Below are 27,513 nucleotides of genomic sequence, written 5' to 3' on the forward strand. Positions count from 1 at the left end.
AGCGTGGGAGACACTTTATTTAAGGTAAAGTTCGTGAAAAAAAGAAAAAGCGAGAGCGAGAGCGAGAGCGAGAGAGAGAGAGAGAGAGAGAGCGAGCGAGCGAGCGAGCTAAAGAACACGACTAATAGCTGAACGACAGAACGATGAAACGACAAAAAGCCAAAAAAACATGATGACAACAGACAGAACGACGTTAAGGCCAGGGCTCGTCAAGGCTGTTTCTACTTGGACGATCCGCTACTGGCAGAGTGAGAGTGCGAAGATTCATTGATGTGCAGCTCTATCATCAGGCCGAGGAGCCGACGGACGAAGACCTGCATGTTCTCTTTGTCGAACGTCTTCCAGGGACCGAAGCGGTGCATAACCAAAAAGCCGTCAATCTTTGGGAGGTCTGGAGTTTGAACCGGTTTTTTCGGATTGTCGCCGACGCTGGCCTGCTGGGTCGCCCGAGCCTTGGCCCTCGTCACTGGGCCGCTATCCTCTGGCTGGTCCGACTTCGTTGCCGACCGTATTGCCAAAGCGCCCGAGATGCCAGAGGTGCGTGTTGTCACCCTCGGCTGGTCGCCACCGCTGGCCTGGGGCTGCTTCTTCTTTTCCTCACCCGCGGGGGCATTTTCTGATCCACGCGACCCTCGAGAGGGACTGGTCGAGCTGCTACGCTGTGACTGGTTTGAGGCCGGCGGCCTCAATGTCTTGCCCGAGCCACCGTCGGCGCCGGTCGTAGAATGGCCCGCGCCCAACTGCGAGGCATGTTGGGTCGCCCCAGGCTGAGCCCTCGTGGTGCGCCCGCTATTCGCGGGCTGGCCGGTCTTGGTTGCCGACCGTGCCGTCAGCGTGCCCGAGGTGCCGGTCGAGCTGCTGCGCTGTGACTCGCTCGATGCTTGCGTCTCCGGTGTCCCGCCTGCGCGGCCGCCACGGGTCGACTGATTACTTACCAGGGATGACTCGGCCTTCTGCCGACGCGACCTCTCGCTGAGAGCTGCCTGCACTGCCGGGTCTTTCCATCCTTTAATATCGCCTTCCACGCCCATCTTTTCGATCTGGTCCAGAAAGGCTGGCGAACCGAGCGTTTCCTCGAAGTTGCTTGCTAGAAGATCAGGACGCGTATGCTTCAAGGGAGGCGGTCTCGTCGTCGTCATGCCCGCCTTTAACGGGGCGTTACGGATGTACTCCTCATACGCCTGTCCATACTCGCCGATGATGATCCATATCTCGTCGCGGGTTTGGGAAATCATCAGTCGCCTGAGGAGTCAGATGCACGGCGGTTAGCAATGGCGTTTTCTGTGAAGAAGTGGGGTGGAAGGACGTCGATGGAGAATAAGGTATCACGTCTCTCGTGTTGCTTCGTGGTGCTTACCTCTTTCTACCGCTGGCAGAAGCCTGAAGGAGTCCAACGTGACTCTGGCTGTTGCAAATCCAAGCGGCCATCTCAGCCGCCTCTTGTCTCTCAGTCGGCACCTGGATGGAACTCCTTACGGCCGACTTGGCTTCACAGATGGCCAGCGGCCGTGACAGGCCGCCTTCAAGCGCTCCATTGCACAGGTAGCCGTCCACTCGCGCCTCTAGCAAGACGCTTTCGTCGTATTTTCTTGTCTCTTGATTTGCCGTCGGTACCTTGAGGTGCAAGGCCATCCGGGGCGGAACCCAGTGCAGCGGTTCGAAGTTCTTGTGGAAGAGCTGCGTCACCGCTTGGAGCAGCAGCAGCAAGGCCGTGTTCACGTACGCCTCGTCTGCCGATGGCCTGTTCTCTGCAGTACCTCTGGCTGCCGGGTACGATCTCGCCGCCGGCGTCGCGGAGATTGGAGGGATCCCAGACGTGGACGGCTGCGAGGGCAAATCCGCCCCCTGCGGCTCCTGCTGCTGCGGAGGTGTCACTGGTCTGGCGCTGCTGGTTCCAACCAGAGGGCCCGATCCAATCCGAGGTTTGAAAATCTTGGACCTTCCTTCATTGTCACCTTTTGTGTGTGTGATGGCCATGACCTGCCAGTACCGCACCATGGCAAAGTAACCGGAGGCAGGAGACGGATGCAGGTACTCCGGGTCCCCTTGGCGCCTCTGAAATTCATGCAGGTATTGGTCCAGAGGGGCGAGTTTCTGGGACATCAACCGACTTGCCCATTCATCAGCTGTGTGGGAAATGAATCCCTTGTACCCGGTCTCCTTGTCGTCTCTGAACAGTCTCGTGAAGCTTTCGATGTGGGTCCCGTTGTACCGGTACCAGATTGTGCGGAGGTGGAGGTACTCGGTGTGAGTAATATCCGATCCAGATTTATCGAAGAGGCAATCCGAGACGGCAAGTTGGGTGAGCCTTCCATGTCGCTTGACCTCGTCTCGGATATCTTCGTCTTCTCGGACTGCCGAGGCCCATTCGTTGATGGTTTTGGCCACATCATGCCGCTTAGCAGTCGCCATCGTAGGGGAATGCGTAGATTGACAGATAGGAGAGAAAGGTGATATCAAGACGTGGTTAGATGAACGCCGACCTGCGGTGTTGCTCTAGATCTGATCTCTGGTGCTGGGGAATGCGTAGATTGACAGAGAGGAGAGAAAGGTGATATCAAGACGTAGTTAGATGAACGCCGACCTGCGGTGTTGCTCTAGATCTGATCTCTGTTGCTGCTGTTCGTCATCTGTCCAGACAAGCAAGGCGCGGAGATGTGAACCTTCTTATCCTCTTTCCGTCGCCGATGGTCTTTCTCTTTGACAATCCCTCTCAGGAACTCCTGAGCCGTTCTCGAGGACGCCGCCTGGGTTGTCCTCCAGGTTGACCTTGGTGCTTGAAACAAGACAACCCAGGAAAACGGGCCAACATGGCCAAGATGTCACTATCTTTAGGACGGCTCTGACCACAATCATCCATACGCAACACACATTCCACCTTCCAGGAGGAGGCTGAACGGAGGGCCGACAAGCGGCGCAGCGGACGCTTCACCTGGCCGGGTGATGGCGTGGCCTGCGGCGGGAAGTTTGGCTTCAGAGTGTTGATTTGCGGGAGGGCGGCCCCTGAGACCCGATCGGATCAGGACGAGATTGCTGGACGAGATGGCATAGCTTACGCAGCCCACCATTAGCACCAAGACATCCGCCTTTTGCTCTCCTCGAAGAGCCTGAAATGGCGAGAGAAGGGTTGTGGTGTGCTGGCGTTGCGTCCCCATCGTGAATCATAAAACGCTCCCAAGATGAAATAGCTCGGTCGATAGGGAGATAATAGGTAAATAGTGCGCCGCAGACAGACTCTCTCCACCACCGTCGGATGCTCGTTCCTCTCTTAGGTCTCAACTGGAACGAAACCGGAAACAGAATACAAACATTCAACCCACTGACTGACCATCTACTGTCGTACTGCGGCGCAAAAAATGTTGGCGTTTTTGCGCCCCTAATTCAGCCCCTGACCCGACTCTGCAGCCGCGAGTCGTCTCAAAGGCCGCCGGACAAGGCCAGCCAACATGCGACGCATTTGTGCGGGATGGCCGGCTGCACTTGGCCGAACACCTCAAGGGCCTCTCCAAAGACGCCAGATCATGTTTGGGATCTCGTCGCGTCGGGGGCGGCCAGCTTTGGTGGTCTGTTGGGCTGCCGTTCCGGAGCCTCGGGACCGCCCGACGTGTTCGATTGGGCAGCGCCTCCAACAAACCTCACCAACCGGCCAGCACTACGGTCCCAACGACACAGTTGGCAGGACCTGCCGGCCTGTGGCGAAGGCAAAATCAGAAACAAGATGGGCAAAAATTGTTCTCGGAGCTTCTGGAGTCTTTGCCGAAGGGGTGCGGTCGCAGGTTGGCTTCCATCGAGTCTGCCTTTCGCAACCGTACTAAGAAGTTCCCAAGCAGGCAACAAGATCAGTCAGGTCCGTGTCCCAGATCAAGCAAGTCCGCCATGTATTCCCTCCATTACATTACTTCCCGTCCCTTCCAGGGATGCCGACCGAGCCTCTGGTGAAGCTAAATTGCTTTGCCCACGAAGCAATTACAGTTGCAACCATTTCTATGAATAGCAGCAGAAGAGCATCCAAAATACCGTTATTCCCTGCGACCGTTAAGCCGAGCCTCCCGCAACAGCAGATAAACATCTCCAGCAACCAACCGTAAGCAACTTCCCTGGTTAAGCGTCGGAACCGTTTCTCCTCCTTAGAGCGCCTCGATAGCCCTCAACAAGACCTCCAATCCCCTCTCCCCCACTTCTTCTTCTCCATCTTCCCGCAACAGGCTCGCCACGTCGCTCTGCACGCCCAGCGGGATGTAACATCCGAGCTTGGCCTGCTCCAAGCTCTCCTTCAGCCGGCTGGTGTGCTCCCACGCCCGGGCGGCCACCTCGGCGCGCTCGATCACCCGCCCGGGAATCCCGCACATGGCCGCGCAGTGCATGCCGAACGACCCCTCCGCCACGCCGTCCTCGAGCCGATACAGGAACGTCACCCGCTTCCGCTCCTCGTCTACGTCGATCTGCATGCGGCGGGCCCGGACCTCCGGGTGGTGCGCAAATTCGGCGGCCAGGCTGTGGTAGTGCGTGGCGAAGAAGCCGACGCATCCGATGTGGGACGCGACGTGGTGCAGCACGGCCTGCGCGACCGCGACGCCGTCGTACGACGACGTCCCGCGCCCGAGCTCGTCGAGGATCACGAGAGACCGCGGCGTCGCCTCGGAAAGGATCTTTTTGGTCTCCGACAGCTCCACGAAGAAGGTGCTTTGGGCCGCGAAGATGTTGTCATTGGCGCCCAGCCGTGACATGATGCGGTCGATAGGGGTAAGCCTGGCGGAGGACGCCGGGACGTAGCAGCCTATTTGCGCCATGATGACGGCGATGCAGGACTGCAAAGGCCCGGTTAGCGACGCGTTTGATGGGATATGGGAGGGAAAAAGGAAACTTGGGTCTCGGTAGCTTACCATGCGGAGGATGGTCGACTTTCCCGCTGCGTTTGCACCCGTAAGAAGATTGATCTTCGCCTCGTCGCCGCCGAGCTTGATGTCGTTGGGTATGAAGTCAGCAACGGTGTTTACCATGCACGGGTGGCGGAGCTCCTTGAACTCGATCACGCTCCGGTCGTCATCGACAAACACCGGACGGCAACTGGGTGTGCCGAGAGCGGACGAAGACTTGGCGAGGCTGATCAAGCAGTCTAGCTGCGCGATGATGCGGATCGCTTGCAGCCAAATATCGTAGTCGACGTCGAACCGCTTGAAGAACCTCGACGCTACTTCTTTCACAATTTGGGAGTGCGTCTCCTCGGCCTCCTGGAGCTCTCGCACAAGGTCCTCTAGTTCCCTGAAGTAGTAGCGCTTGACGGTCGACGTGGCGGACATCTGCCGCCAGCTCGCAGGGACCTTGACCGCTTTGGGGACCTCGATCTGGTAGATCTCCTTGCCTACGTCGGTAAACTTGAGTGTCTTGCACTTGAGAGCCGTCTTCTGTCTCTCAAGCAGGGCATGCAGCTCGTCCCTGATCCGATCAAGCTCGTTCAGGCTGTTGTCGAAATCCTCCTCAATGCCCTTCTCAGGGATGAGCAGTTTTTCGTCCCGGGCCTTCCTCCGATCGAAGGCAGTTTCCCAATACCCCAAGGGTTCTTTGAGATTGGGCATAGAGGCAATGAGTTTGTCGACCAGGCCGTTGCCGCCGCCGAAAGCGCCCAGCAGCCCCATTACGTAGTCAATCTGCTCGAATCCTTCGAGAACGCGGACAAAGTCTTCCGGCCGGCATGCACCGGCGTGAATACGTGAAATCAGCCGCTCGAGGTCCGGCATCTTGGCCATCTGGGACGAAAACTGCTGCAGAATGCTGCGGTCCGCGTTGAGCATGTCGACCGCGTCGAGCCGCTCGTTGATCTTCTCAATGCTGCACAGCGGGTGGCAAACCCACTGGCGGAGGAGGCGCTTTCCAAACGGAGTAATACACCTATTTAGAAGATTGAACAATGTGCCTTCAGGCCCGCCGTTGACCGTGTTTGCAAAAATCTCGAGGTTGATCAGGCTCTGGCCGTCCAGGATCAAGGTGCCGTTCCGGTGGATCGGGCTGTACCACGTAAAGTTGCCTTGAGACAGCAGGCTCTGGTCGAGTTTCAGGAGGCGCAAGTAGTGCGTTAGGCCTCCGAGAGCTGACATGGCCAAGTCCTTGTCCTTCGCCTCGTTGAGCTTCTCGGGCCACACCCCCTCCTTGCCCTCTTCGGTGCTAAAATACCCGCCGCATTCCAGCTCCCGTCTGGTGAGCTCGGCATCCCAGAACTCGGTGCCCGGCTTCAGGTAGTTCCAGATGGTGGTTGGTCCGGTATTGTTCTTCAAGATGCGCAGGGCCCTGGTGGACAAGCGGGACTTCTCCAGAAGCAACTCACGAGGTGACGTCTGAGCAACAAATGTTTCGAACTTTGTCAGATCCACGTCGTCCTCAAATTCAGAGAGGAAGAACTGGCCCGTCGCGGCATCGACAAATGCGATGCCAAATGCGGGCTTATCATTGACCACGGATTCCTTGATAGCCGCGCAGTACGTGGCCATGTCATCCTGCAGCATACTGCCGTCCACAAGAGTCCCGGCCGTGAGGATGCACGACAGCTCCCTGCGGATGACCTTGTCGGCCTTTTTCGCATTGCTCTCGCGCTCACGCATTTCCTTGCCCAGGGCGGACTCCATCTGATCGACGCGTGCAACCTTGTAGCCCTTGGCCACGAATTGGTTGACCCACATGTCTAGCGAGCTTTCGGGAACGCCGACCATGCGCATATTGACGCGGTCCGTAAGCTTGAGGTCGAATAGCTGGTGCCCGATTGTGGCATCGTTCTCGTAGAGCTCGTAGAACTTTCCCTTCTTGAAAAAGACGATGGTATCCCAAAGGTTCTTCTTGATGTCCCAGTATTGCTTCTCGAATGGCGAGAATCCCCGCTCGGCCATTGGGGGTATGTAGATCGACGTGGGATCAAAGTCCGGGTGCCCTGGGGGGTTTTTGTTGCCATCTAGAATGTTGGCTAGCCATGGGTATCGTTCCTCGGGTTCCTTTGTGTGCGCTTTGGGTTTCGGCTTCGGCCCTGATGGCTTTTGCGTCGGAGGGACAGCCCGAGACGCGGGCTCACTGGGTCCGATGCTATCCGGGTCATACTTCCATTTCTGCGCGGTCGATGTGGACGGGGGGATATCCAACATCTCCTCATCATCAACCGCCGACGGGGATCGCATATCAGGACTGGGTGAAGAAGAAAGATTGGCCTTTTTCCGTGGGCCAGTGGGCTTAACTGCCCCGCGCTTCCTCTTCTTTGTCCGAGAGGGCGCGTCGGAATCGTCCGAGACAACGAAGTCCGCCAGGTCATCTGGCCCAGACTGTTAGCTTTGGATATTCCATAGTGTTGGGACAGGTAGGACTACCATCATCTTCCTCGTAATCATTCTCGTCGGCCTCGTATGTGTCTCCGTCGTCCTCGTCAGCAACTGTAGCGCGGGGCCGCCGCTGTCTGGACCGTCTCGCCTTCAGCGTAGCGAAAATTTCGTCGTCATCCTCATCGGAGGATTCGGCATAGTTGACAGTCTTTTTTGCCTGAAAGATATTAGCAAACAAGCTCGAGCGTGGTTGGATGGGCAGGTGGGTACCTTTCGAGATGGGCTGCTGTGTAGGGTTGCCTCTTCGTCGGCAACGGACTTCTCGAGGTTAGCTCGTGTATTGCACGAGGAAACGTCTGCAGTAGGCACCTTGACTGTAGTCGTATCTCTGTTTTCTTGAGAGCTCGAGGGCTCGATGGCATCACTGCTTGGGAGGGGTGTGACTGTCGTGGTACGCCTCGCGAGCATCGAGTTGACTCTGGTGGTCTCTTTTAGGCATCGCGGCGACGTGTCTCTCTTGCTTGTGGAAGCCGGCTTCGTGGATGGCGAAGAGCTGGCCCCATTGGTGCTTCCGGCTCCGCCTGTCCTAGAGAAGAAGCCGAGGATGCTCTGTTGCTTGCCCGTCGAAGGCGCCTTCTTTGCAGTGGTTGGTATCTTTGCGGGAGTGCGGACGCCAGCAGCCGATTTCTCTCCCATTGTGCTACGTTCAAGGACTTTGTAAGAGCAGTCAACTGCATAACAAGAAAACTAAGTTTAAATCGAATAAACACACGTATGGGAAGCAGTCTGGTGGAAGCTGGTGACGCTGGGACAACTTTAAGTGGAACGCGAAGAAACGCGACATGCTGCGAGACTCGCGTTTGTGCCAAGCCCAGCTGCCGAGCCAGTGACATGCCCCACGCGGCACCTTCAGGGTCCGCCCTGCGATCAACAGCACCTGCTACCATCAAGACCCCGGCTTTCACATTGAATATACTTGGTACGTACATACTAGAGAAGAAATCCTCATTACCGCTCGGACGAGATTGCGCAGTGCAAAAACGGCTACCTATTCTGAGGCAACAACGGTGGCAAGCATAATATTTCCAACCACCTTGTTTTCGTCCATTGCGCATCTCTCGATCAAGATCAAAACTCAACCAGCCACAGCCAGTCGCAAGTTCAATTCAAGAGCCATCAATGACAGCCGCCAGATACCTTGTTATATCAGCTACTCCATATTCTTTTGGGGGCTCTGCACTATCACGTTTTCCCACAATGCTTCAGTTGGGATGCATGGCCGGGCAAGGACTAAACGGAACTAAGGCACGTAATCCAGGATCCGTACAGTATACATATGCACATCTGTCTTTATAAAAGGTAGCACGATACCTTTCGTTTTCTGAAGACAATATTTCTTATTTACTTTGTACCATGGATCAAGACTTCCAAGACCAACGCCGCCCCTAGGCCCCTGTGTTGCAACTAATGGGTCTACACTATACGACTGTGTATGTTGTATGTACTCCGTACTGTACAGTACATCCATGCGTACAGTACTCCGTACTTCTTGAATGATTATACACTATACGCTAAGCGGGAGGGGCATGTGACGCGGACATCGACCATGAATGCTCCGTCTCCTTCTCCGCACCGATCCGACCGTCGTCCGGGTTTGGCACTGGACGCCCAGACAGGCAGAATTTGCCCGGATGCCCAAATACCCATGGCGTGGCCGAGGTGGGAGGAACCGATAGGCTGGCGCTGGGCACGGGTAAATCCTCACCGGACAAGAGGGCATGTGTGTACAGGCGACGCAGGAGGTCGACCAGGATTCGAACCTGGAAATGATGCGAACATGGGGATGCAACGTTTGTCTCACGGAGCATGAGCTGCCGGCGCCGCATCAACCTTCAATGATAAAAATCATTGATGCGTTCGCGGGGGCAGGCGGAACCGTCTCCAAAAAAAAAAGACGACACCGTAAAGCGAAAGCGATCGGAGAATTGTTTTAACTAGTTTGTTTCTCCAGCCCCAACACAAAGCTGCTCGCAACGGAAGTGCACGCTGAGGGGGTTCCCCGAGCCCGCCCCGGACACAGCTGTCAATCGCCGCTTGTCAGCTGCCATCGCCCAGCTTCCCCCGGATTACCCCAACGTCCCCGACCCTCCGCGACTCCCAGCGGCTCGGCTGCCCTTGGTGCGACTCCTCCCCACAACAGGCCCGAGGCGGGGATTTGAGCGGTCGAAGAGAGAGAGCCACACGGGTTGCGCGTGTGCGGCGCAGAGATGGTTGCCGACGTGATGGACCGGTCGGACAGTGTTACCGTCGCTACTGACGGCGCCCGCGACTCACCAAAGGACCAGAACAGCCGCAGGGCGGCCGCTTGCCTGGTGTGCCGCCGATCCAAAATCAAGTGCGAAAAGGGCCGCTCCAAGGATGACGACCGCTGTCACCGCTGTCTCCAGCTTGGAGTCCAGTGCGTGCGTCCCGACTTCCACGTCGGCCGCCGGAAGGGAGTGAAAAAGTTAGTTTTGCACCTCACCTCTTTATCATTGTTCTTTTTCTCGTTTCTATATTTTTTTTTCTCTATTCTCTATGTATTCTGTATGCAATTGAGACGGCTACTGACGTGTATGCACAGCAAACGTACGGGACTGGAGAAGGCGCTGCATCAAGTGGAGCAAGCCCTCAGGCGGACCAGCTCCGGCGCCGAAGCTACCAAGATTGTCTCGGAGCTCAAAGTCCTCCTGGGCCCCGGGCCCCACGGGCCAATATCGCTGCTTAATCATGACCAATCCGGGACCAGGAGTGCGGAACCTCGCCGGGAATCCAAGCAGGGCGACATCCTCTTGCCGGATGCCTCCTCGGATGCCGGCGACAGCTCGACCTCGGATCAGGATGCCATGAGTGTGCCGCAAGGATCGACGCCGTCTCAGGGCCATGTTGCGGAGGAGAGTTTGGCGGTCGACGACGCCGAGAACCCTCTCCAACTGCTCGCGCGGGCATCGGATCTGCATGTCTCACCTAAGTCAGGGGCCGACCACGTGGCGGCGGAGCACATGTCTCACCAACGAACGCGCCAGAACAAACAAAGCGAGAAGATATCCGAAGTCGAGAAATTCTTCAAGCTCAGCCAGTTCAGCCTCGACACGGGGCCGGACCTGGACCCGATCAACCTCGGCCTGGTCACGGCCGAGGAAGCCGAAACACTGTTCAACTTCTTCCACCAGAACCTTGCCCACACCCGCTGGGGCCTTGACCCGGCCCTCTACACAGCCTCATTCACGCGCTCCCGCTCCGCCTTCCTCTTCACCTCCATCGCCGCCGCCGCCGCCCTCTTCATGCCATCCGCCTCGGCACTCTCACGGCGGCTGTCCAACCACTGCAAGACTCTCGTCAACCGCATCATCCTCGACCGCTATCGCTCCGTGGAGATTGTGCTCGCGTTCATGGTCAACGTGCCCTGGATGTTCCCCGGCAAGCACAGCACCGACGATGAGACCTGCTGGTACGTCTCGATGGCCACGACCATGGCACTCGACCTGTCGCTGCACAAAATCCTGGTGCCGGTCGCGTCGCTGAGGGATGGCGCTTGCGGGCGCGCCGGCAGCTACGGGGGCATCGCGCGCGCGGATTGCATTGACCCCAAGGTGGCGCTGGCCCTCGACGGGTTCGCCGACGTGGACCCGAACTCCGAGTTTGGTATGAGACTCCTGAGGAGGCGGGAAAGGTGTTGGATCGCTCTGTTCGTGTTGGAGCGAGGGTAGGTGTATCCACTTCCAGAGGCCCGGAAAAAACGGCAGGCGGCTAACGCGACTGTAGGATGTGCCTGGCGAGGGGCCGCTGTTACACTCTACCCATCACTCCCATCCTTCGGGGGTGCGATCAGTGGCACCTTTCGAATATCGCGGATGCCATGGATGGGCATCTGGTGTCGATGGCGGTCTTACGAAGGGACCTGGTAGGTTTGGCGAGGAAAACTGAGTCTGTATGGGGAGCCCGGCTGACCAGGTGCAGGATGAGCTCTTCTCCTCAATCAGGACCCTCTGCGACGAATCAAGGGACGGCCGGGTGGACGGAGCCATGGTTGCGCGATCAATTCAGATGATGGTAGAAAAGTTCTTTGACGAGTGGCATGCCAAATGGGGCATCTCCATCGGCAGCGGGCCCCAACACCGGCTACCCCCTTACGTCCAGATCCTAGTCACGCACACTCGCCTCTCCATCTACAGCACAGTCATCAACCACCCGACGGCGCCGACCGAGGTTCGCCACTTCTTCCACGCAGCGGGGCTCTCATCAGCCCTGAACGTCATGCGAGCCGCGATCCAGGGCGAAGGGCAGCTGTCGAGCATGCCCAACAACACGGCGATCATGATATCCTTCGCGGCGTGCTTCGCGTTGCGCTTGAGCGGCCAGTTTGCGGGCAATTCGAACCTTGCGCCCAGCGTCCGGACGCTGATTGGTGAGACGGCCGAGGTTCTGGAGCGCATAGGCTCGACTACGGAGCATCGCAATGGCATGTCGACGCTGTATGGCAAATACCTCAAGTACATTGTTAAGAAGGCTGCTGCTGCTGCGCCGGCCCCGTCTGAGAACGGGACGAGGCCGCGTGCGGGGACGCAACCGGAGATGCTTTCTCGCCACCACCCGGCGGCCGCGTACGCGCGAGGGAACAACGCTCGCGCCAGCTTCAGTGTGGCCGACACTATCCACCGTAGCCCGCCCGTCTCGAACTTCATGGAGCCGCCGCTGTGGTCGGAGCCGGTCCAGTTCTCGTCCATGTCTGACGACCAGATCGTCGAAGCACTGAGCAGGGTCAATAACGAGTTCGACCCGGGGCTGAGCATGTACCCTTGGGACGACGCTGCTGCTTTGGACTGGCTAAATTGGTCTAATCTACCTGACTTTGGAACCTGAGTACAAATGTTTGCACAAGTCAAGCAGTTGCACGGGCGGGCGTTGAGGCCGTCAGATTGACCAGGTCCTGCAACTTCTCCATGAACACAAATGTCAAGACGGTATGTGGCCTGGTCGGGTGTCAGTTAAACGCCGAGGCTGGGAAGGGTAAGGGGAGGGGAGGAGGGTCACTTACGTCAACCTCAGCCATGCAGGCGTCCATCCTTTCATCAAGAACATCGGGCCCTCCCGACTCAGGCCTTCTTTTACCACTTGCATCACCTAGGGACAAAGTCGAGTCAGCGATCGGCTCAATAGGGGCATGCCGGATGGCGGTAGATTGTACAGTGGACCCCTTTGCGGCATTCTGTATCCGGCTCTTCAACACATCGGCGGGGGCACACGCGGTCGTGGCTACCGTCCCAGCGAACAACGAGGCAAGCGCATGCGTCCGGATGTCGTCTCGAAGATTGGTCCTCGAGAGGATGGTTCGTTTCGCTGCGGCATATCTGGGCGCGCAAGGTCAACAAACACCTTTCTGCCTCGCCCGTTTTCAAAGGTTTTTCTTGGGTTACTCCTTACGGCGCGATCTGAGAGACATCTTGGCGAAGCGTGTCAGCGCGCGTACACACACACACACACACACACACACACTGTATGTAGCTTGGATCGAACGACGAGGGGTTGCCTTACTCATGAGCACGCTCCTAACAACGTTCGCAGACAACCCCCTCCCAAACACCCTGATACCCTCCTCTTTTCCGATGCGGTACAAGCCGGTCACCGCGTCGGAGTATCCAAAGCGTTCGGGAATCGGCTTGGCGGCATCGGCGCACATGCGAACAAGGATGACCTTGCCGACACTGTTTTAGTGGTTCTGCCAGCAGAGCCGTTCCGGTGGCTGCTTACCTCTGTTGGGTTCCCGATCATGCCCGCCAAGCCCCCCGCAACCCCAGCACATGCGATGGTGGACGCGGTGGACAGCTTCGAAGTTTCTGACTTCTGCTGCATCTGCCGAGAAAGAAGGTTGTACAGCCCGAAGCGGGCGGTCGAGTAGGTGGACTGGCGGAGGATGGACGCCGAGAGACCGGACCAGAGGGAGAGGAGTCCTGTAGCGAGGCAGGACAGTCAGTTGGCCGGACGGTGGCGGGAGCCTCTCTTCGGGGGGGGACTGACCGTCGCGGAGGGCAAACTTGTAGAGGGTTGATAACATGGGGGCGCGCGTCTGAAGGACCTGCATCCGGCTGCGGGATAGGTATGTGTTAGATCGGCGGTCCTGTACAATAACAAAGAGGGAGGGAATTCAGTTCCATACTATTTTGTAAGATCCAGGGGATGTGCTGGCACAGGAATGTTAGAAGTGGATGTATAGACAGTAGTTGCTCGGCTGCCTTAAGTTTAATCACCTACTGAAGCACACGGCCATGGAGGCTGCGGCTCCGCTGTTGTGCGGATGCAGTCATGCAGTTGTCAGGACAAAGACTCCAACATTTTTTTGCGGTCCAAGTAAGTCAGACAATGAATAGGGAGAGGAGCACTCACCCCAGCCAAAACGGCTGCTTGGTTCCCTTCTGCCCGGCCATTGCTCCGCTCCGGCCCAGCATTCAAGAACAAACAACTCGTCAGGTTTCGGACGGGATGGCCTTGCCACGTTTGGGTTCACAACAGGAATATGGGGTACTGTACATATACACCTAGGTTAAAGACATACATTACACGGCTCGCAGCTGTCAAGGAAAGCTCTCAGATCATCACGGATGTCTCTTAAACCCTACGCATACGGAGCCCCGGGGCCCTGATCTGCGACCCCCAACTCCTCCTGGCGCGGCGATGCAAGCACAAATACCCCCGACAGGCCACGCGAGCCCCGACGGAGTGGGCCGACATAGCCGCTCTCAAGAAATGCGACAGGACATTCATGATTCCAAGAGTCTAGACATGAGAAGAGGACCTTTGGTTCGCTACGCTACGGCTCTGTGACCCTTATCGCTCGCTCGCGTTTGACGGCGATGCCCCGTTACTGTACGCATCACATCGTACATACATACATAGATACATACGTTCATCACATGCCCGCCCATTCCCGGCACTGCAGGCACGTTCCAGGCTTCATAGTCATCAAATTCGCTGGTCTCGGCTGCCTCGTATTGTATGTACTACTAAGCATGTCTATACAACCACTTACACCGTTGTGCCCACTCCCCTCCCCCTCCCCCTCCCCCTCCCTCCTTTTCGCAAGTGGGTCTCGGCCGATTCTTTTGGCTGCCGAGACGCGGGCGGCCAAGTGCGGTTACCCACTCCGATGGGGCCAGCGGTCGAGGTCATCGGATCAGGGGTCGCAAGCAAGGGTTCTCGGTCTCTTTCTTGTCTTCTCACCTGCCGGCAATCCGAAGATCGCAGACCAACCGATGATGCAACACTGCGGCCCACAGACCAATTGAGACGGAACAAACACTTGGGAAGAGCAGACCTGAACTGCCGGAACTACCTTGCTGGGATACTGCCTTATTTTTTTTTAAAAAAAAGAAAGAAACTAACCTTGTTTTCTTTATCTTTTTATTTTCTTTCCTTCAGAGCTTTTTTCCCCCTCCAGACTTGGCATGCCAGATCCGGCGGCCAGGAACCGGAAGAGTCTGAAGAAGCGAGTCGACAAGAGAGCCGCCGCCGCCGCCTCCCGAGACATGTCGAAACTCTCGCCGTCGCTCAAAGCGCTCATCAACGCGCCGTTCGCACGGCCCGGCCAGGCGCCCGCGCCACGACACATTCGCGATGTGTACACGCGCATCGCGCACGAGGCTCGCGAGCGCAGGTACGGCGAGCGGCCGTGGGTGACTCTCTCCGTACGTTGGCTCCCCCTGCAGGTCTCCTAGCCATTTCTTTCCCCTTCCTTTTCTTCTGCTTTTAATCTGTTCGCCCTGCCCTCTATTCCCCCTCTGCCCCTGGAAATTCGATTTAGAAAAAAAAAAAGGAGAAAGAAAAAAACCATCCCAACATAAATAATAATAACCATGGACGCGACCGCAGGCGGCAGCAACGTTCACGCTCAACTCGCCGGCCTCGCTGCTGGTCCTGCACGAGCTGGCGCCGGGCCTGAGCGGCGGGGTGCTCTCGCCGCTGGCGGCGGCCGAGCTGATCCGCGAGGTCGGGCTCAAGTGCATCTCGTTCAACGGCATCCCGCGCACCATCAACTGCCTGGGCGCCTTCAGGGCCGGCGTCGCGCACCACCCCTGGGCCGCCGACCTGGCCGCGCGGGCGCCCTCGCGCGAGGTCACCCCGGCCGCCCTCCCGGCCGTCGACGCCCGCGGCCGCGCCCTCTGGCACAGCGTCTACACCCCCTTCGACGACAAGCTCGTCGCCAAGCTCGCCGACAGCCACCCGGACCTGCCCGTGCACATCCTCGGCAGCCACTACGGCCCGCTCCTCTCCGACCCGCCCCGGCCGCGATCAGGGACCGCGCCCGCGTCGTCCCCGTCGTCCCCGTCGTCCCCGTCGTCCCCGTCGTCCCTGCCGCCGCCGGCGGAGGCGACGGTCGGACGGAACCTGACGAGCGTGGTGGCGGTGGCGTGCCTGCGGGCGCAGACGGGCGTGGGGCCGCAGGTGCTCTCGCACGTCTTCGGCCTGCGCAAGGGCGTCGAGCAGGGCGCGCACCGGGACGAGGCCGCCGCGGCGCTGGGGCCCGAGCGCGGGCCCGCCGAGGCCGACGGCCTCGAACGGCTCGCCTCGGACGAAGGCTGCGAGTGGCTGCTGCGGAGCGTCGACGCCATCGCCGAGGCGGTCGGGCCCAGCTTCGCGCGCTGGGACGGCGAGGGCCAGGGCGAGGGCAAGAGCCAGGGCCAGGGCAAGAGCGAGAACGGGAGCGAGAGTGAGGGCGAGGGCGGGAAGGAAAAGGCCAAGTTATAGGCTGAATCTCATTTTTTTTTCTCCCTCTTTTTTTTTCATCCCCGGTCTCACTTCGCTTTTGCTTTTTCGCTTTTGTTTTTTATATATACCTAGAGCGTGTGGGGAGGATGAGGCGACCGATATCAGACTAGGGGAGTAGATCAGACCAGCGCTAATATGAAGTATGTATGTACATACGTGTGCATTGGTAGTAGATACGAAGGTATGCCACATACATACATAGATGCTAAAACAAAAGCAGGAAAGCTACGGAATGCCATGCGCTCCACAACTCAACCGTATCCTCCTGGCTTGTGACAAAGGTATCAAACAGGGGATTGCCCCCCCGCGCTATTCCATGAGCTTGAGGTCTTCCGCCACCGTAAACGCCGCGTCCGTCTTGTTCTTCACCTCTTCCGCCTCCACTCCCGGTGCAATCTCCGTCAACGTCAACGTCCCGTGCTTGCGGTCAACCTGGAAGACACACTTTTTGTTCCCATGTCAGCACCGTTTATTTACACCCCATAAACGAACATCCTGACACACAGCGACATCTTCTTTCACTAGGAAAAGGGGGAAATGAGGCGGGCTCACCAGGTCAGTGATGATGGTGCTCACGACGCGCGCGCCCGTCAGCGGCAAGGTACACGTCTGGACGATCTTGCTCGTGCCGTCCTTGGCCACGTGCTCGGTGGCGACGACGATCTTGGTGTTGTCCGGGTTCGAGACGAGGTCCATGGCGCCGCCCATGCCCTTGAACACCTTGCCGGGGATCATGTAGTTGGCCAGATCCCCCGCGGCGCTGACCTGCAGGGCGCCGAGGATGGATACGTCGACGTGGCCGCCGCGGATCATGCCGAAGGACTCGGACGAGTCAAAGGTGGCGGCGCCGGGGACGAGCGTCGTGGTTTCCTTGCCCGCGTTGATGATGTCTCTGCATCGCGGGATAACGTTAGTTAGGAGAAAAAGAAGAGGGGGGTAAGAAGAGGGGGGTAAGAAGAGGGGAGAAAGGGGGGGAGGTTAGTGATAGGGAAAAGGGGCCCTTACGGATCAACCTGGTCGGGGAGGGGGTAGTCGCCCATGCCGAGGATGCCGTTCTCGGACTGAATCCAGACTTGTTGGCCTGGAGGGAGGAAAGAAGGTGCCAGGGTAGGAATGCCTGAGAAGAAAGAGAAGAAAAGAAGATGTTAGCTTTGCCGCGTCATCTCTCTCTCTCGGAGGCCGAAATTGGAGGTTCTCACTCACCGACTCCCAAGTTGACGTAATAGCCCTGCTTGAGTTCCTTTGCCGCCCTCCGTGCGATGCGGTCGCGCCGGACCTGGGCGTCTCCCTTGCTCTTGACCGCCTTGCCGTCGTCCCCTGCCGAGCGAGTCTTGAGAACCTCAATCTGGGACGGCTCGGTGGCCGGGACGATGCGGTCGACAAAGATGCCGGGGAGGTCGACGTCGTTGGGATCGATCTCGCCTACTTCGACAACGTTCTCGGCCTCGACAATGGCGAGCTTGGCAGCCTTGGCCATCAGGGGCGCAAAGGACTTGGTCGTATAGCGGAACACGCAGTTGCCCGCCTTGTCCACCTTCCAGGCCCGCAGGATGGCCACGTCGCCGGGCAAGGCCGTCTCCATCAGGTAGGTCCGGCCGTTGAATATCCTCGTCTCGCGCGGCCTGCCGTACTCGACCACGTTTCCGTCGGCGTCGAACCGGACAGGGATAGCCCCTTGCTGTACGAGTGTATCTGTGTGGCTTCTGTTAGAGAAGATGGTGCTCCCCTGCTGCTGAAACGCCCGTTTTTTTCTTCTTTCCCCTTCTTCTCCTACGTTGGTTTTTTTTTTTTTTCAGGGGCTGCATTGACTTACTGCCGCCAGTTGGGGTAAAAAAGGCCGGGATCCCGCTCCCCGCCGCTCGTATCCTCTCAGCCAGCGTCCCCTGGGGGCACAGCTCGACCGCGATCTTGCCCGTGAGGTACTGGCGCTCCAGCTTCTTGTTCGAGCCCAGGAAGGACATGATCATGCGGTCTACCTGCCCGTTTTCGGTCAGCAGAGCCAATCCCCCGCGCCCTTCGGCTCCGGCATTGTTGGACACGACGGTCAGCGAGTGGAGGGATTCGGGTCCTCGGTTCCGGAGTGCCGTGATGAGTGTTGCTGGTTTGCATGTCAGCTCTCTCCGTAACCCACCACTTCCTTGGTCAAGGCAAGCCGTCCGGCTCCTGTCCGGACACGGAAAACTTACAGGCGACGCCGCACAAGCCAAACCCGGAACTCAGAATCACGGAACCGCTGTTGATGTCGGAAACAGCCTCGTCCGCGCTCTTCCACACCTTGGAGGCGGCCCGGTCAACGTCGGGGGCCGCAACCGACCTCCGATGCCTCGACTGCGAGAAGCTTCTGGTGCAGCCGATGGCCAACCTGGTCCCGCCTGGCAGCAGCGGCGCCCTGAGCCCTCTGGAGACGCCACTAACCGCGACAGCGGCTAGCTGTCGGGAACAGGAACAGGCCTGTCGCGCCAACATGGGCGCCGTTTGCCTTGCTGCCCGCGCGACGCCAACCATATTAAAATGTCTTTTGGGAAAAATCACTGCCAAGGAATGGTCTCTTCTCAGCTCGTCGACCAATTCTGAAACATTGAGCTTTGTGTATTTATTTTATTTTATCTTATTTTTATTTTATTTTATTTTTTCTGTTTTGGAGTTGAGCGGAGAGTTTTGGTCCTCGGCCCAATGATGGCGCCAACGGCGCAAGCTGAGCCAGGCGGCTTCTTCTTCTGGCAACCGGCGGATCGGCGCCAAGCCTACGTCACAGAGGGACCGACGCGCCGGAGCTCAGATTTTGGCGCCGGGTCCGTGGCCGGTACTGCCCACTCAGCAACCAGCTTCCCCACAAGAAAAGGCCTAGCTCCCTGCTGCCTGGGGGAACCGGCAGCTTGGCTCGGGACGCGATCTTGTCCAAGCGACCCCGCTTTCATCCAAGAAATCCTGGGGCTTGTTTGCGGGCCGTGAACGACGGCGCCACGCTTAGTGTACAATATATTAGCTGAGACGACTGGGACTCCATACGCTTAATACCTCCACATGCAACCCGCAAAAGCTTAGCGGATGTATGTCTCACGTGGTCAGGCTCGGCAAGGCAATTAGTCTAGTGAACAAGCATTTGACCGATATATACAACAGTACATATTATTATCCCTATCCAAAAACTTTAGAGGTAATACTACAAGCATTCTACCCAGATAGCGATTGCCCGCATCTGGTCTTTGAGTGGTGATACTTTGTTTGTAGTGTGGTGTTCGGATTTATTCGCACTTCTTTTTCCGTATGTAAGGCACAACAAGCAGACGGCCCGGCGGTGGTCATGTCTCGGGTCCGGTGCCCGGTTGCGGGCTCGGCCCGCAAACAACACTACTTGCAGTATAGATCAGCAGGCGGTGGGGGACACAGCGGTTTACCTTTCAGCTACACTACTACACTAGGCAGGTGGCTAGCTAGGCTGCATCTGCACCTCTCGACTTTTCGTCACGGGTTCTGGGCATCCAACCAACAGTAACCAACAGTAAGGACTAGCGAATGCAACCCTGGTGTTGGTAGTTGTTATCCGGTTGCTCACTTCCACCTTCCTCAGCTACTTTACATCTATCGACTCTGCCCGAACAAAGCATCTCGACAATTGCAATCTTGTCTCGGAACCTGGGAACCCGAGTCGCTCAAACCTCACACACGACAGCTTCACACACCATCTCTCGACAGCCAAAAATTCATCGCCGTTCACTCGTCCTTCCCAGGGCTTCCAGCTGCGTCCTATTATTTAAACCATGTCGGCCACGCATTCCGCTGAGCACGACAAAGAGAAGGGCGAGAGCGAGCATGCGCCCTCGGCTCAGGTTGGCTTCGTCTCCAACGCAGAGACCTTCGCCAACGAAGCGCGCCTAACCAGGCGCATTCTCTTCAAGACCGACACAAGGTGAATGACCCTCTTCCATGCTTATCATCTCTCCCTCTACATGTTTACATCCTCACTCATAATTAATCCGAATGATCCTCCTCGGCCCGGCCTTCTTCGACGCTAACCTCTACCAAACACGCAACGCAGGATCATCCCCATCCTCTCCCTCCTCTTCCTCTGCTCCTTTCTCGACCGCACCAATGTCGGCAACGCCCGCATCCTCGGCCTCGAGGACGACCTGGGCATCACCAACCTGCAGTACAACCAAGGTCTGGCCGTCTTCTACGCGACCTACATCGTCAGGTACTGCTTTCTCCCCCCCCCTCTCTCCCCCCACCCCACCCCACCGTCTCTCCTTTGAACGCCAAGCACTGCGTGATTGATGCCTTTGTGCGTCACGATTACTCTTGGGATAACCTATTGTTGAATCTGATGATTTCTGATCTGATGATTTATGATGTGATGATTTCTGGTATGATGATTTCTGACGCGGGTGAGGCGATGACGACGACCACAGCGAGATCCCGTCCAACTTGATCCTCAAGGCGATGACCCCGACCGTCTGGCTGCCCGTGCTGACCGCCCTCTGGGGCATCATCACCATGTGCCTGGGCTTCGTCCGCAACTTCGCCAGCTTCTTCGCCGTCCGCGCCGTGCTCGGCCTCGCCGAGGGCGGCCTGCTCCCCGGCATCGTCCTCTACCTCTCCGGCATGTACACCCGCCGCGAGATGGCCCTGCGCATCGGCGTCTTCTACACGGCCGCCTCGCTGTCTGGCGCCTTTGGCGGTGCGTTTGTTTTTCGTTCTTTCTTTCTCTCTCGCTTTTCGTTTCCTTCATTTCATCTTACTCTTTTTTTCTTTCTTTTTTCGTTCCTTTTTTTGAAAGGGGGTTTAGAAACGTTCACAAGTGTCGCACTCGTTGGAATCGTCCTGGGGTCGCGCTCTGGTGTGCATGTACTGACGACCGTCTGGATGTAGGACTGCTGGCTCGGGGCTTGTCCGCCATTGGCCCGAGGGGAGGGCTGGAAGGATGGCGCTGGATACTCATGATCGAGGGCCTGATTGTAAGTCTTCTTGGAGTCTTCTTGATAACAGGGACCCAAATGTAGGAGAAAATGGGAGAAGTATTAAGTGCTAACTGCGGATTCAGACGGTCGTTGCCGCGGCCATGGCGTACCTACTTCTCCCGACGAGCATCGCCACGGCGTCCTATCTCAATGAGGAGGAAAAGTCCTTCGCGCTGCGTCGTCTGCAGGGGCTTACCCCTTCGGCTCGCGATGACAGGTTTGAGTAAGTGGCTGACCGAACGATATTGGCCGACACACAGCGGTGCCGCCCGAGTACTGACTTGGATGTTGCGCAGCCCGGTCCGGGAGCGCGAGGAAGAGTTCAAGTGGTCCGAGGTGCGCCGCGGTATCTTCAACATACAGGTCTGGCTCTCGGCAACTGCCTACTTCGCCATCCTCTCCGGCCTGTACAGTTTCGGCTTGTTTGTCAGTAGCCGCCCCCCCTTTCCCATCTCCCAAGTTGCTTGTCTTCGCACATACTTAAACTAACGATGCGTCCGCTCTCAGCTCCCAACCATCGTTGAAGACCTTAATATCACTGAGGGACCCAATGAGACCCAGCTCTGGACCGTTATACCCTACGCGGTGGCGACCCCGATCACGGGTAAGTCACCCGCATCGCATCCCCCAACCAACCTCAGAAACCAGAGCCAGAAACTAACCACTGAGGAACCATGCTCCGAACCAAAAAGTCTTTGTCGCCATGCTATCCGACCGCCTCAACCGGCGGGGCACGCTCATGCTGACGACGCTGCCCATCTCCATCGTCGGCTACGCGGTCATCGCAAACGTGATTTCGGCCAGGGTTCGCTTCGCCATGACCTGCCTCATGGCCATCGGCATGTACGCCAGCGTGCCCTGCGTGCTGGTCTGGAACTCGAACAACTCGGCCGGCCACTACAAGCGCGCCACCACCTCGGCTCTGCAGTTGGCCGTTGCCAACTGCGGCGGCTTCGTCGCCAGTACGTCATGTTTTCTTTTTTCACCGTTACATTCTTCTTTTATTACAACGCCTAGTCCTGTCGCTGCTGTTGCTGCTGCTGTTGCTTTAGCAATTCGTTCTTGGCAACCGTTTCTCTTCTACCCACGGCGGATAAGATGGAATTCAAACAAGGGCTCGACTTAATTAGACCAGAGACTGACAAGAAGATGCACAGCTTTTATTTACCCCAGCAAGGATAAGCCACTCTATCATAAGGGCCACACTATCGTCCTGGGACTGCTGGTTTATGCCTGGTTTGCGTAAGTCTGGCCGTCCTCTTTCCCTCTTCTTTTTCCCCGCAGTGGCCGGGTTTGCTGACATAGAGACCACAGCATCTTGGCCAACGTCCTGTGGTGCGCCAAAATCAATAAAGACAAGAGGGATGGCAAGTACGCGCAGTACGAAGGCAGCGGAGACGATCGGGATCCAAAGTTCAAAATGGTTCTGTAAGGTTTTGGTATGAATTGGTGTGCTTGTGTGTAAAGCGCATTGAAAACGCGGCCGCTAGTAGGCCTTGTCGGGAAGCGAACAAGAAAGATCTATTACATAAATATCTGCGAGTCATAATAGTCGCTCTTTAATAAATCGGGTGACTTTATCCCTCGGGACAGAGGAGCAAAAAGGTACACTTAAGGAGTCCAAGAGGACAAAAGGTTCGACGCGAGCCGGATTTGAACCGACGCCTCCGAAGAGATGAGATTTCGAGTCTCACGCTTTAGACCACTCAGCCATCGCGCCTTGATGGAAGAAACCGGTTGTTTGCAGAGTTGATAAGCACGGAGACAGCACAAGTGCGGTCAGAAAAAAATATGTGGCAAAACAATGCCGGAAAACCAGCAAAAGACAAGCTGATCCGATCCAGGTTCGAACTGGAGACCTTCAGTGTGTTAGACTGACGTGATAACCAACTACACCATCGGACCCATGCTTGCTAGTTCTCAGGACTCTGTCCCGCCCTCTATAATCTCTTGCAGCGGTCACGAAAACATGACAAACAGCTTCCTTTCAGAGTAACCAATCGATCCAGGCCCAGCATATATACGCTCTAATGAGAATGACTAAAATCAACTTATCATCCGATCATATCACAAACCGACGACATCTATGGGTGGACTTGAAGTAAACCCGTCTCGGAGCCGGTCCTGGCGTCCGGTCCAAGACAGGTGCCCCGCATCCCGGTCGCCGCAAATGGGCTGCCGGGGGCGGAACCACCAATCGCGGGCAGCTGTGCCAGGTCGGGCTTCGACCCGACCCGCACAGGGACGGCTTTTTTTCGCCGTGCGTGTGCCGCGGCCGCTGCAGGGGACCGCACAGCGTCGCAGCTCGGAACAGTAGCCGAACGAGGCCTGGCAGTCGCACGCCCGGGTCGCCTTCCCTGAGGGCCCTTATTCTGGGGCTCCCGCTGGCACAGCTGCGGCGTTGCTGAGCGGCTCGGCAGTTCGGCGGCTAAATTGCCGCCAGCCCACACACACCCCCTGAAACACAATGTCTGGGCTGACATCTTGCTGGCCGTCATGATTGCCCGTCGCATTCTCGCAACAGGGCGCTTCCAGACGCCACATACGGCCATCGCGGTTCTGTTGTCTTCTGAAAAACACCGCTGGGCTCTGGCTATAAGTAACGGATGTGCTCATCTCCGTCCCTCTCCCTTTGTTTTTTCTATCCATCCATATCCTACACTCGCTCATATCCCGGGTCCCCGCCCTGGGGTCTTTGTCGCTCTTTTCCAGTCCTGATCCCAGCCAGGGGCACTTCCACTCTTTTTTGTATGCACTGTACAGTACATACATAATTACACACACTTCGTTCTTACCGACCTACTCTACTCTCGCGTATATTAGCTCCATGCCGCTCTCTTCTCCGCGCACGACATCCGCTCTCAGCCGCTCTTCTCATGCACGTTCGTTGATCACGGCAAATTGCATTGATCAGCATCGTCGATTCGGGAAGGGGGATAATTATTAATTACGGTCGCTTTCTTTGAGGTGCCAGGTTTGGGTGCTGTATTACATTCTTGGGAGTCTGTTTGGATCACTTTCCATCCCTCTCTCGTTTACTTCTTGATTTTTCCGCCCTCGCTACGGGTATTACGACGGTCACTCATTCTCTGCGGCATCGCTACGCTCGCTCGCGCACCAACTGAACAGAACCACCCGCTCACGCTCTCTTCACTGCCGATTTACGCTACGTTCCGGCCCCCGACTCAAGTCGCTCTTTTCACCCATAATAGCCCGTCGGCTTCTCTGCCATTCCTTCAATTACCAAGCTTTTGGTCGCTCTTTTTCGCCGCATTTTTCACAGTCACTCCGTCAACCATTAATTAATATTACTCGGTGATCTCAGCTCAACTCGGATCTGAATCCACAGATCCTGAACCACCTCCATCCACCGGCTCCTCTCGGCTCAGGCTGCTTCCGACACTCCTTCTCTTCATTCAGCCGCTTGACATTCGAACTCGCTCTCTTTCCATATCCTTCGAGTCGATCTCTTCATATCTATCACTCCAGTTCGTTCGGACCACGCTCTTTCGGCTGCCCCATCCCTTCTAGTGCAGTCGCTCATGACGTCGATCGACCGCTCCCTTCGTCAATCCGGGGAGGGCAACAACTGACAGACGCGAAACAAATTCTTTCTTCGCTCGTCCCCTTCAAGCGCACCGTCCGTTCGTTTGCATGCCGTTGCGCCTCACAGACGCTGTCGCTGGTTTAATAGCCCGCAGCAAAGCCATGCTCCCATTTGAGCTCGCATTCTGTCAGCAACCGGTCCTGCCATATCATCGTGCATGGTTTCAACTCGGGTATTATAGACCAGGTTTATCAGAGGCGTTTAGAGGGCCTGGCACTAGAATGTTAGTTAGATTTTCTCTGCTTTGCTATAGAATGATTGATTTGCTTTGTTACGGGCCTCGGGGCTACGAGATATCCTGTTTCCTACTTTGTGCTGTGCATTCGGTAATAATGCTCAGTCCTCGATTGAAACACCAAACGTGCATGATCCTTGTGGCTTTCTCCGCTGATCTTAGGCAGATTCCAAGCCTGAGCAACCTGATATGAAAAAAAGAAAATGCTTATCCTGAAAACTTGGTTCAACAAATAAGCTATAGACGACACATCAGTGGACCGGAACAGATGATGCGCTGGCAGTCTTGGCCTCGAGACTCAGAGGATAACAAGCCTCTACTCGCATCTACTGATTAGTATCGGCATCTCATGCACTCAGCGCCGGTGACATTAGAACGTGGGTATAGATAACCGCTCGTATCGAGAGTCGGTGCCACTCTGGGTTTACGTGTAGGCGGCTGACGCGATGTTCTACTGGTGACTCTAATCCCATATCCAGCTTATTGCTCTTATCCAACCGCTCTTCTTGCTCAGTGTTTGCTCCGGGTAGTAGTCGTCTGCCCGGGCTAGGGCATCCCGAAGAGGTATCTCGTCCAGCGACACAATCTTGGTCTTCTTGAAAACTTTCCAAAACAAGAAGGCAGTAAGCATGATAGGGATGTCCCTGGTTGATGCGAGCGAGCAAGTTAGCAAAACAATCAAGTCATCGCCCGCGCACCTTCGAGTGGAAATCTAACTTACAAGTACGACGAGACGAACTGTGCAGAGTCCCAGTTACCCCTGGTGAAAACGGAGAAACCGCTGGTGAGAAGGATGATGACGCACATGAACAGCCCGGCGGGCGAGGAGTACTCTTTCATCAAGTGTCAGCTGGTAGTCCTGCCAATTCCCAAAAAAGAAAAGAAGAAAGACACAAATGGAAGGGGAGAGAGGGAAAAAAAAAGAGAGAGAGAGAACAAGAAAAGAACGTACTTGTCCACCAGTTGTGCCACGGTAGCCGACTTGGGTCGATGCCCTGCCTGTTCAGAGCTTGCAACAAGCGGATGTGATTGAACAGAATCGAGGACCAGGAAAAGAGCACTCCGGCCGCCGTCAGCGAGACCAGCCACCAGAAGACGGTGATGGCGGCTTCAGACAGGCTCATGAAGCTGAGGAACATGAAGGCCGTGAACAGCAGGACGCACACGTAGGGCGTGCCCCACGGAGTGGTCCGGAGGAAGATGCCGGGGGCCTGCCTCTTGACCGCCAGGCCGTACAGGACTCGGGTGCCGGCGAGCAAGGCCTGGTTGGAGGCGGACCAGGCCGAGGTGATGACGACGGCGTTGACGACGGACGGGATGGCGGATATGCCGGCCTGCGAGGCGGCAATGACGAAGGGGCTCTGGGCGACGGTGCTGCCGGAGCCGTCAAGGCGGTCGTCGTTGCTGGGGACGAGCATGCCGACGACGAGGACGGCCAGCATGTAGAAGAGGACGATGCGGATGAAGACGCGCTTGCAGGCGCGCGGGATCGCCTCGCGCGGGTTCGTCGTCTCGGCGGCCGCCATGGCAAGCGACTCGACGCCGGCGAACGAGAAGACGGCGCCCGTCATGACGGCCCAGAAGCCGAGGAACTTGCCCCAGCCGCCCGTGGCGATGTATTCGACAAAGGGCCCCGGGTCTTTCCAGTAGCGGAACCCGATCCGCTCCGTGCCGGGGACGCCGCCGAGGTTGATGACGAGCCCGAGGATGATGAGGAAGATGACGAGCAGGATCTTGACGAGGGCAAACACGAACTCGACCTCGCCAAAGACGCGCACGAAGGCGAGGCCGACGCCGGCGGTCAGGACGACGAAGACGATGATGATCCAGGCGGCGCTGACGTCCTCCCACCAATAGCGCACGAGGACGACGACGGCGGTGGCCTCGCTCGGGATGCTCAGCAGGTTGCCGTAGACCAGGTTCCAGCCGATGGCGAAGCCCCAGGCCGGGTCGACGAGGGCCTCGGCGTGGCGCACAAAGGAGCCCGTGACGGGCATCAGGGCGGCCACCTCGCCGAGCGCGAACTGCACCGCGCACACCACCAGGCCGATGACGGCATAGCCCAGCAGCGCCCCGAGCGGCCCGCCCCGCTGCACCGCCCCGCCCAGGCCCAGGAACAGGCCCGTCCCAATCGACCCGGCGATCCCCAGCATTGAGAGGTGCCGCTGGGCAAGCCCTCGGCGAAGGCGGGCGGCTTCCACCGCCGTGGGAGCCGTGTCGGCATTGTTTTCGATCCCGGGAATGGTGGGGGACTCGTCATGGGGCCCTCCGGCGCCGTGGTTGGCCGATGGCGTCGTCGGATTGATGGTGGTGTAGTTGAGGACAGCGCCCGTCTTGAGGTGCGTCGATGAGGTTGGCGACGGTGCGAAGGCCCCGGCGGCTTCTGGGTCGGCGTCCGGATCGGTGGCGGGGGCGCCGCTGCCTTGTGACGGAGCCATTGCTGTTTGTTGTGGATTGCCAATTAATATTAATGAAACAGAAACCGACGCGAAACTCGTCTGCCTCGGCTCGATCCGTTCCTGAGGAGTGTGACTTCACAAGCTAAAATATTGCCCCAAGAGCTGTTGATCACCCTCGGTGGCCAAGAAAAAGAAAAGAAAAGAAAAATGAATG

General features: G+C 57.3%; 9 protein-coding genes and 2 non-coding genes across 11 annotated transcripts; 3 read left to right on the forward strand and 8 right to left on the reverse strand.

Moving 5' to 3' along the window:
• Positions 1–221: 221 nt before the first annotated feature.
• Positions 222–2,412, reverse strand: MYCTH_2068188 (uncharacterized protein; the record flags this gene model as incomplete). The annotated part of the gene is made up of 3 exons (XM_003665067.1): positions 222–459; positions 967–1,242; positions 1,358–2,412. 3 exons carry the CDS (start codon positions 2,410–2,412, stop codon positions 222–224), a joined length of 1,569 nt encoding a protein of 522 aa, XP_003665115.1.
• A 1,421-nt stretch (positions 2,413–3,833) lies between these two features.
• Positions 3,834–8,108, reverse strand: MYCTH_2308482 (uncharacterized protein). The gene is made up of 5 exons (XM_003665068.1): positions 7,668–8,108; positions 7,569–7,616; positions 7,347–7,515; positions 4,884–7,291; positions 3,834–4,808 (listed from the first exon to the last, which is right to left on the reverse strand). Exons 1-5 carry the CDS (start codon positions 7,992–7,994, stop codon positions 4,128–4,130), a joined length of 3,633 nt encoding a protein of 1,210 aa, XP_003665116.1. The 5' UTR covers positions 7,995–8,108; the 3' UTR covers positions 3,834–4,127.
• Positions 8,109–9,898: 1,790 nt separating this feature from the next.
• MYCTH_2308484 (uncharacterized protein) lies at positions 9,899–12,351 on the forward strand. The gene is made up of 3 exons (XM_003665069.1): positions 9,899–11,043; positions 11,103–11,241; positions 11,298–12,351. The coding sequence occupies exons 1-3, from the start codon at positions 9,914–9,916 to the stop codon at positions 12,198–12,200; spliced, it is 2,172 nt and encodes a 723-aa protein (XP_003665117.1). The 5' UTR covers positions 9,899–9,913; the 3' UTR covers positions 12,201–12,351.
• A 20-nt stretch (positions 12,352–12,371) lies between these two features.
• MYCTH_2128965 (uncharacterized protein) lies at positions 12,372–13,762 on the reverse strand (the record flags this gene model as incomplete). The annotated part of the gene is made up of 9 exons (XM_003665070.1): positions 12,372–12,461; positions 12,526–12,688; positions 12,762–12,780; positions 12,873–13,032; positions 13,089–13,288; positions 13,356–13,423; positions 13,495–13,519; positions 13,590–13,621; positions 13,722–13,762. The coding sequence occupies 9 exons, from the start codon at positions 13,760–13,762 to the stop codon at positions 12,372–12,374; spliced, it is 798 nt and encodes a 265-aa protein (XP_003665118.1).
• An 805-nt stretch (positions 13,763–14,567) lies between these two features.
• Positions 14,568–16,174, forward strand: MYCTH_2308489 (uncharacterized protein). The gene is made up of 2 exons (XM_003665071.1): positions 14,568–15,019; positions 15,204–16,174. Exons 1-2 carry the CDS (start codon positions 14,780–14,782, stop codon positions 16,077–16,079), a joined length of 1,116 nt encoding a protein of 371 aa, XP_003665119.1. The 5' UTR covers positions 14,568–14,779; the 3' UTR covers positions 16,080–16,174.
• Positions 16,175–16,334: 160 nt separating this feature from the next.
• MYCTH_2308492 (uncharacterized protein) lies at positions 16,335–18,696 on the reverse strand. Its single transcript, XM_003665072.1, has 6 exons — positions 18,287–18,696; positions 17,914–18,198; positions 17,304–17,792; positions 17,106–17,217; positions 16,653–16,992; positions 16,335–16,544 (listed from the first exon to the last, which is right to left on the reverse strand). The coding sequence occupies exons 1-6, from the start codon at positions 18,564–18,566 to the stop codon at positions 16,410–16,412; spliced, it is 1,641 nt and encodes a 546-aa protein (XP_003665120.1). The 5' UTR covers positions 18,567–18,696; the 3' UTR covers positions 16,335–16,409.
• A 1,165-nt stretch (positions 18,697–19,861) lies between these two features.
• MYCTH_2128968 (uncharacterized protein) lies at positions 19,862–22,490 on the forward strand (the record flags this gene model as incomplete). Its single annotated transcript, XM_003665073.1, has 10 exons — positions 19,862–20,010; positions 20,140–20,295; positions 20,510–20,778; positions 20,970–21,055; positions 21,142–21,281; positions 21,355–21,484; positions 21,566–21,662; positions 21,751–22,020; positions 22,216–22,300; positions 22,373–22,490. 10 exons carry the CDS (start codon positions 19,862–19,864, stop codon positions 22,488–22,490), a joined length of 1,500 nt encoding a protein of 499 aa, XP_003665121.1.
• Positions 22,491–22,696: 206 nt separating this feature from the next.
• MYCTH_t156 lies at positions 22,697–22,778 on the reverse strand. Its single transcript has one exon. It is a non-coding gene; the product is annotated as a tRNA-Ser (tRNA).
• A 111-nt stretch (positions 22,779–22,889) lies between these two features.
• On the reverse strand, positions 22,890–22,963 carry MYCTH_t155. The gene has a single exon. It is a non-coding gene; the product is annotated as a tRNA-Val (tRNA).
• A 179-nt stretch (positions 22,964–23,142) lies between these two features.
• MYCTH_2128969 (uncharacterized protein) lies at positions 23,143–23,610 on the reverse strand (the record flags this gene model as incomplete). Its single annotated transcript, XM_003665074.1, has 1 exon — positions 23,143–23,610. One exon carries the CDS (start codon positions 23,608–23,610, stop codon positions 23,143–23,145), a length of 468 nt encoding a protein of 155 aa, XP_003665122.1.
• A 1,396-nt stretch (positions 23,611–25,006) lies between these two features.
• MYCTH_2308494 (uncharacterized protein) lies at positions 25,007–27,480 on the reverse strand. Its single transcript, XM_003665075.1, has 3 exons — positions 25,853–27,480; positions 25,622–25,733; positions 25,007–25,544 (listed from the first exon to the last, which is right to left on the reverse strand). Exons 1-3 carry the CDS (start codon positions 27,336–27,338, stop codon positions 25,364–25,366), a joined length of 1,779 nt encoding a protein of 592 aa, XP_003665123.1. The 5' UTR covers positions 27,339–27,480; the 3' UTR covers positions 25,007–25,363.
• Positions 27,481–27,513: the final 33 nt, after the last annotated feature.

The sequence above is a fragment of the Thermothelomyces thermophilus genome, chromosome 5 (genome assembly GCF_000226095.1).
Source record: "Thermothelomyces thermophilus ATCC 42464 chromosome 5, complete sequence".
Taxonomy (NCBI): domain Eukaryota; kingdom Fungi; phylum Ascomycota; class Sordariomycetes; order Sordariales; family Chaetomiaceae; genus Thermothelomyces; species Thermothelomyces thermophilus.

Coding starts and splice junctions, on each gene's coding strand:
- MYCTH_2308482 (XM_003665068.1), bottom strand. CDS start 7,994: ATGGGAGAGAAATCGGCTGCTGGCGTCCGCACTCCCGCAAAGATACCA. Junction 7,617..7,667: donor GAGATACGACTACAGTCAAG/GTGCCTACTGCA, acceptor AACCTCGAGAAG/TCCGTTGCCGACGAAGAGGC. Junction 4,809..4,883: donor AGTCGACCATCCTCCGCATG/GTAAGCTACCGA, acceptor GGGCCTTTGCAG/TCCTGCATCGCCGTCATCAT.
- MYCTH_2308484 (XM_003665069.1), top strand. CDS start 9,914: ATGCACAGCAAACGTACGGGACTGGAGAAGGCGCTGCATCAAGTGGAG. Junction 11,044..11,102: donor CTGTTCGTGTTGGAGCGAGG/GTAGGTGTATCC, acceptor ACGCGACTGTAG/GATGTGCCTGGCGAGGGGCC. Junction 11,242..11,297: donor CGGTCTTACGAAGGGACCTG/GTAGGTTTGGCG, acceptor GACCAGGTGCAG/GATGAGCTCTTCTCCTCAAT.
- MYCTH_2308489 (XM_003665071.1), top strand. CDS start 14,780: ATGCCAGATCCGGCGGCCAGGAACCGGAAGAGTCTGAAGAAGCGAGTC. Junction 15,020..15,203: donor GGCCGTGGGTGACTCTCTCC/GTACGTTGGCTC, acceptor ACGCGACCGCAG/GCGGCAGCAACGTTCACGCT.
- MYCTH_2308492 (XM_003665072.1), bottom strand. CDS start 18,566: ATGTTGGCGCGACAGGCCTGTTCCTGTTCCCGACAGCTAGCCGCTGTC. Junction 17,793..17,913: donor TTTTACCCCAACTGGCGGCA/GTAAGTCAATGC, acceptor GAAGCCACACAG/ATACACTCGTACAGCAAGGG. Junction 17,218..17,303: donor TTACGTCAACTTGGGAGTCG/GTGAGTGAGAAC, acceptor CTTTCTTCTCAG/GCATTCCTACCCTGGCACCT.
- MYCTH_2308494 (XM_003665075.1), bottom strand. CDS start 27,338: ATGGCTCCGTCACAAGGCAGCGGCGCCCCCGCCACCGATCCGGACGCC. Junction 25,734..25,852: donor GTGGCACAACTGGTGGACAA/GTACGTTCTTTT, acceptor ACTTGATGAAAG/AGTACTCCTCGCCCGCCGGG. Junction 25,545..25,621: donor CAGTTCGTCTCGTCGTACTT/GTAAGTTAGATT, acceptor CGCATCAACCAG/GGACATCCCTATCATGCTTA.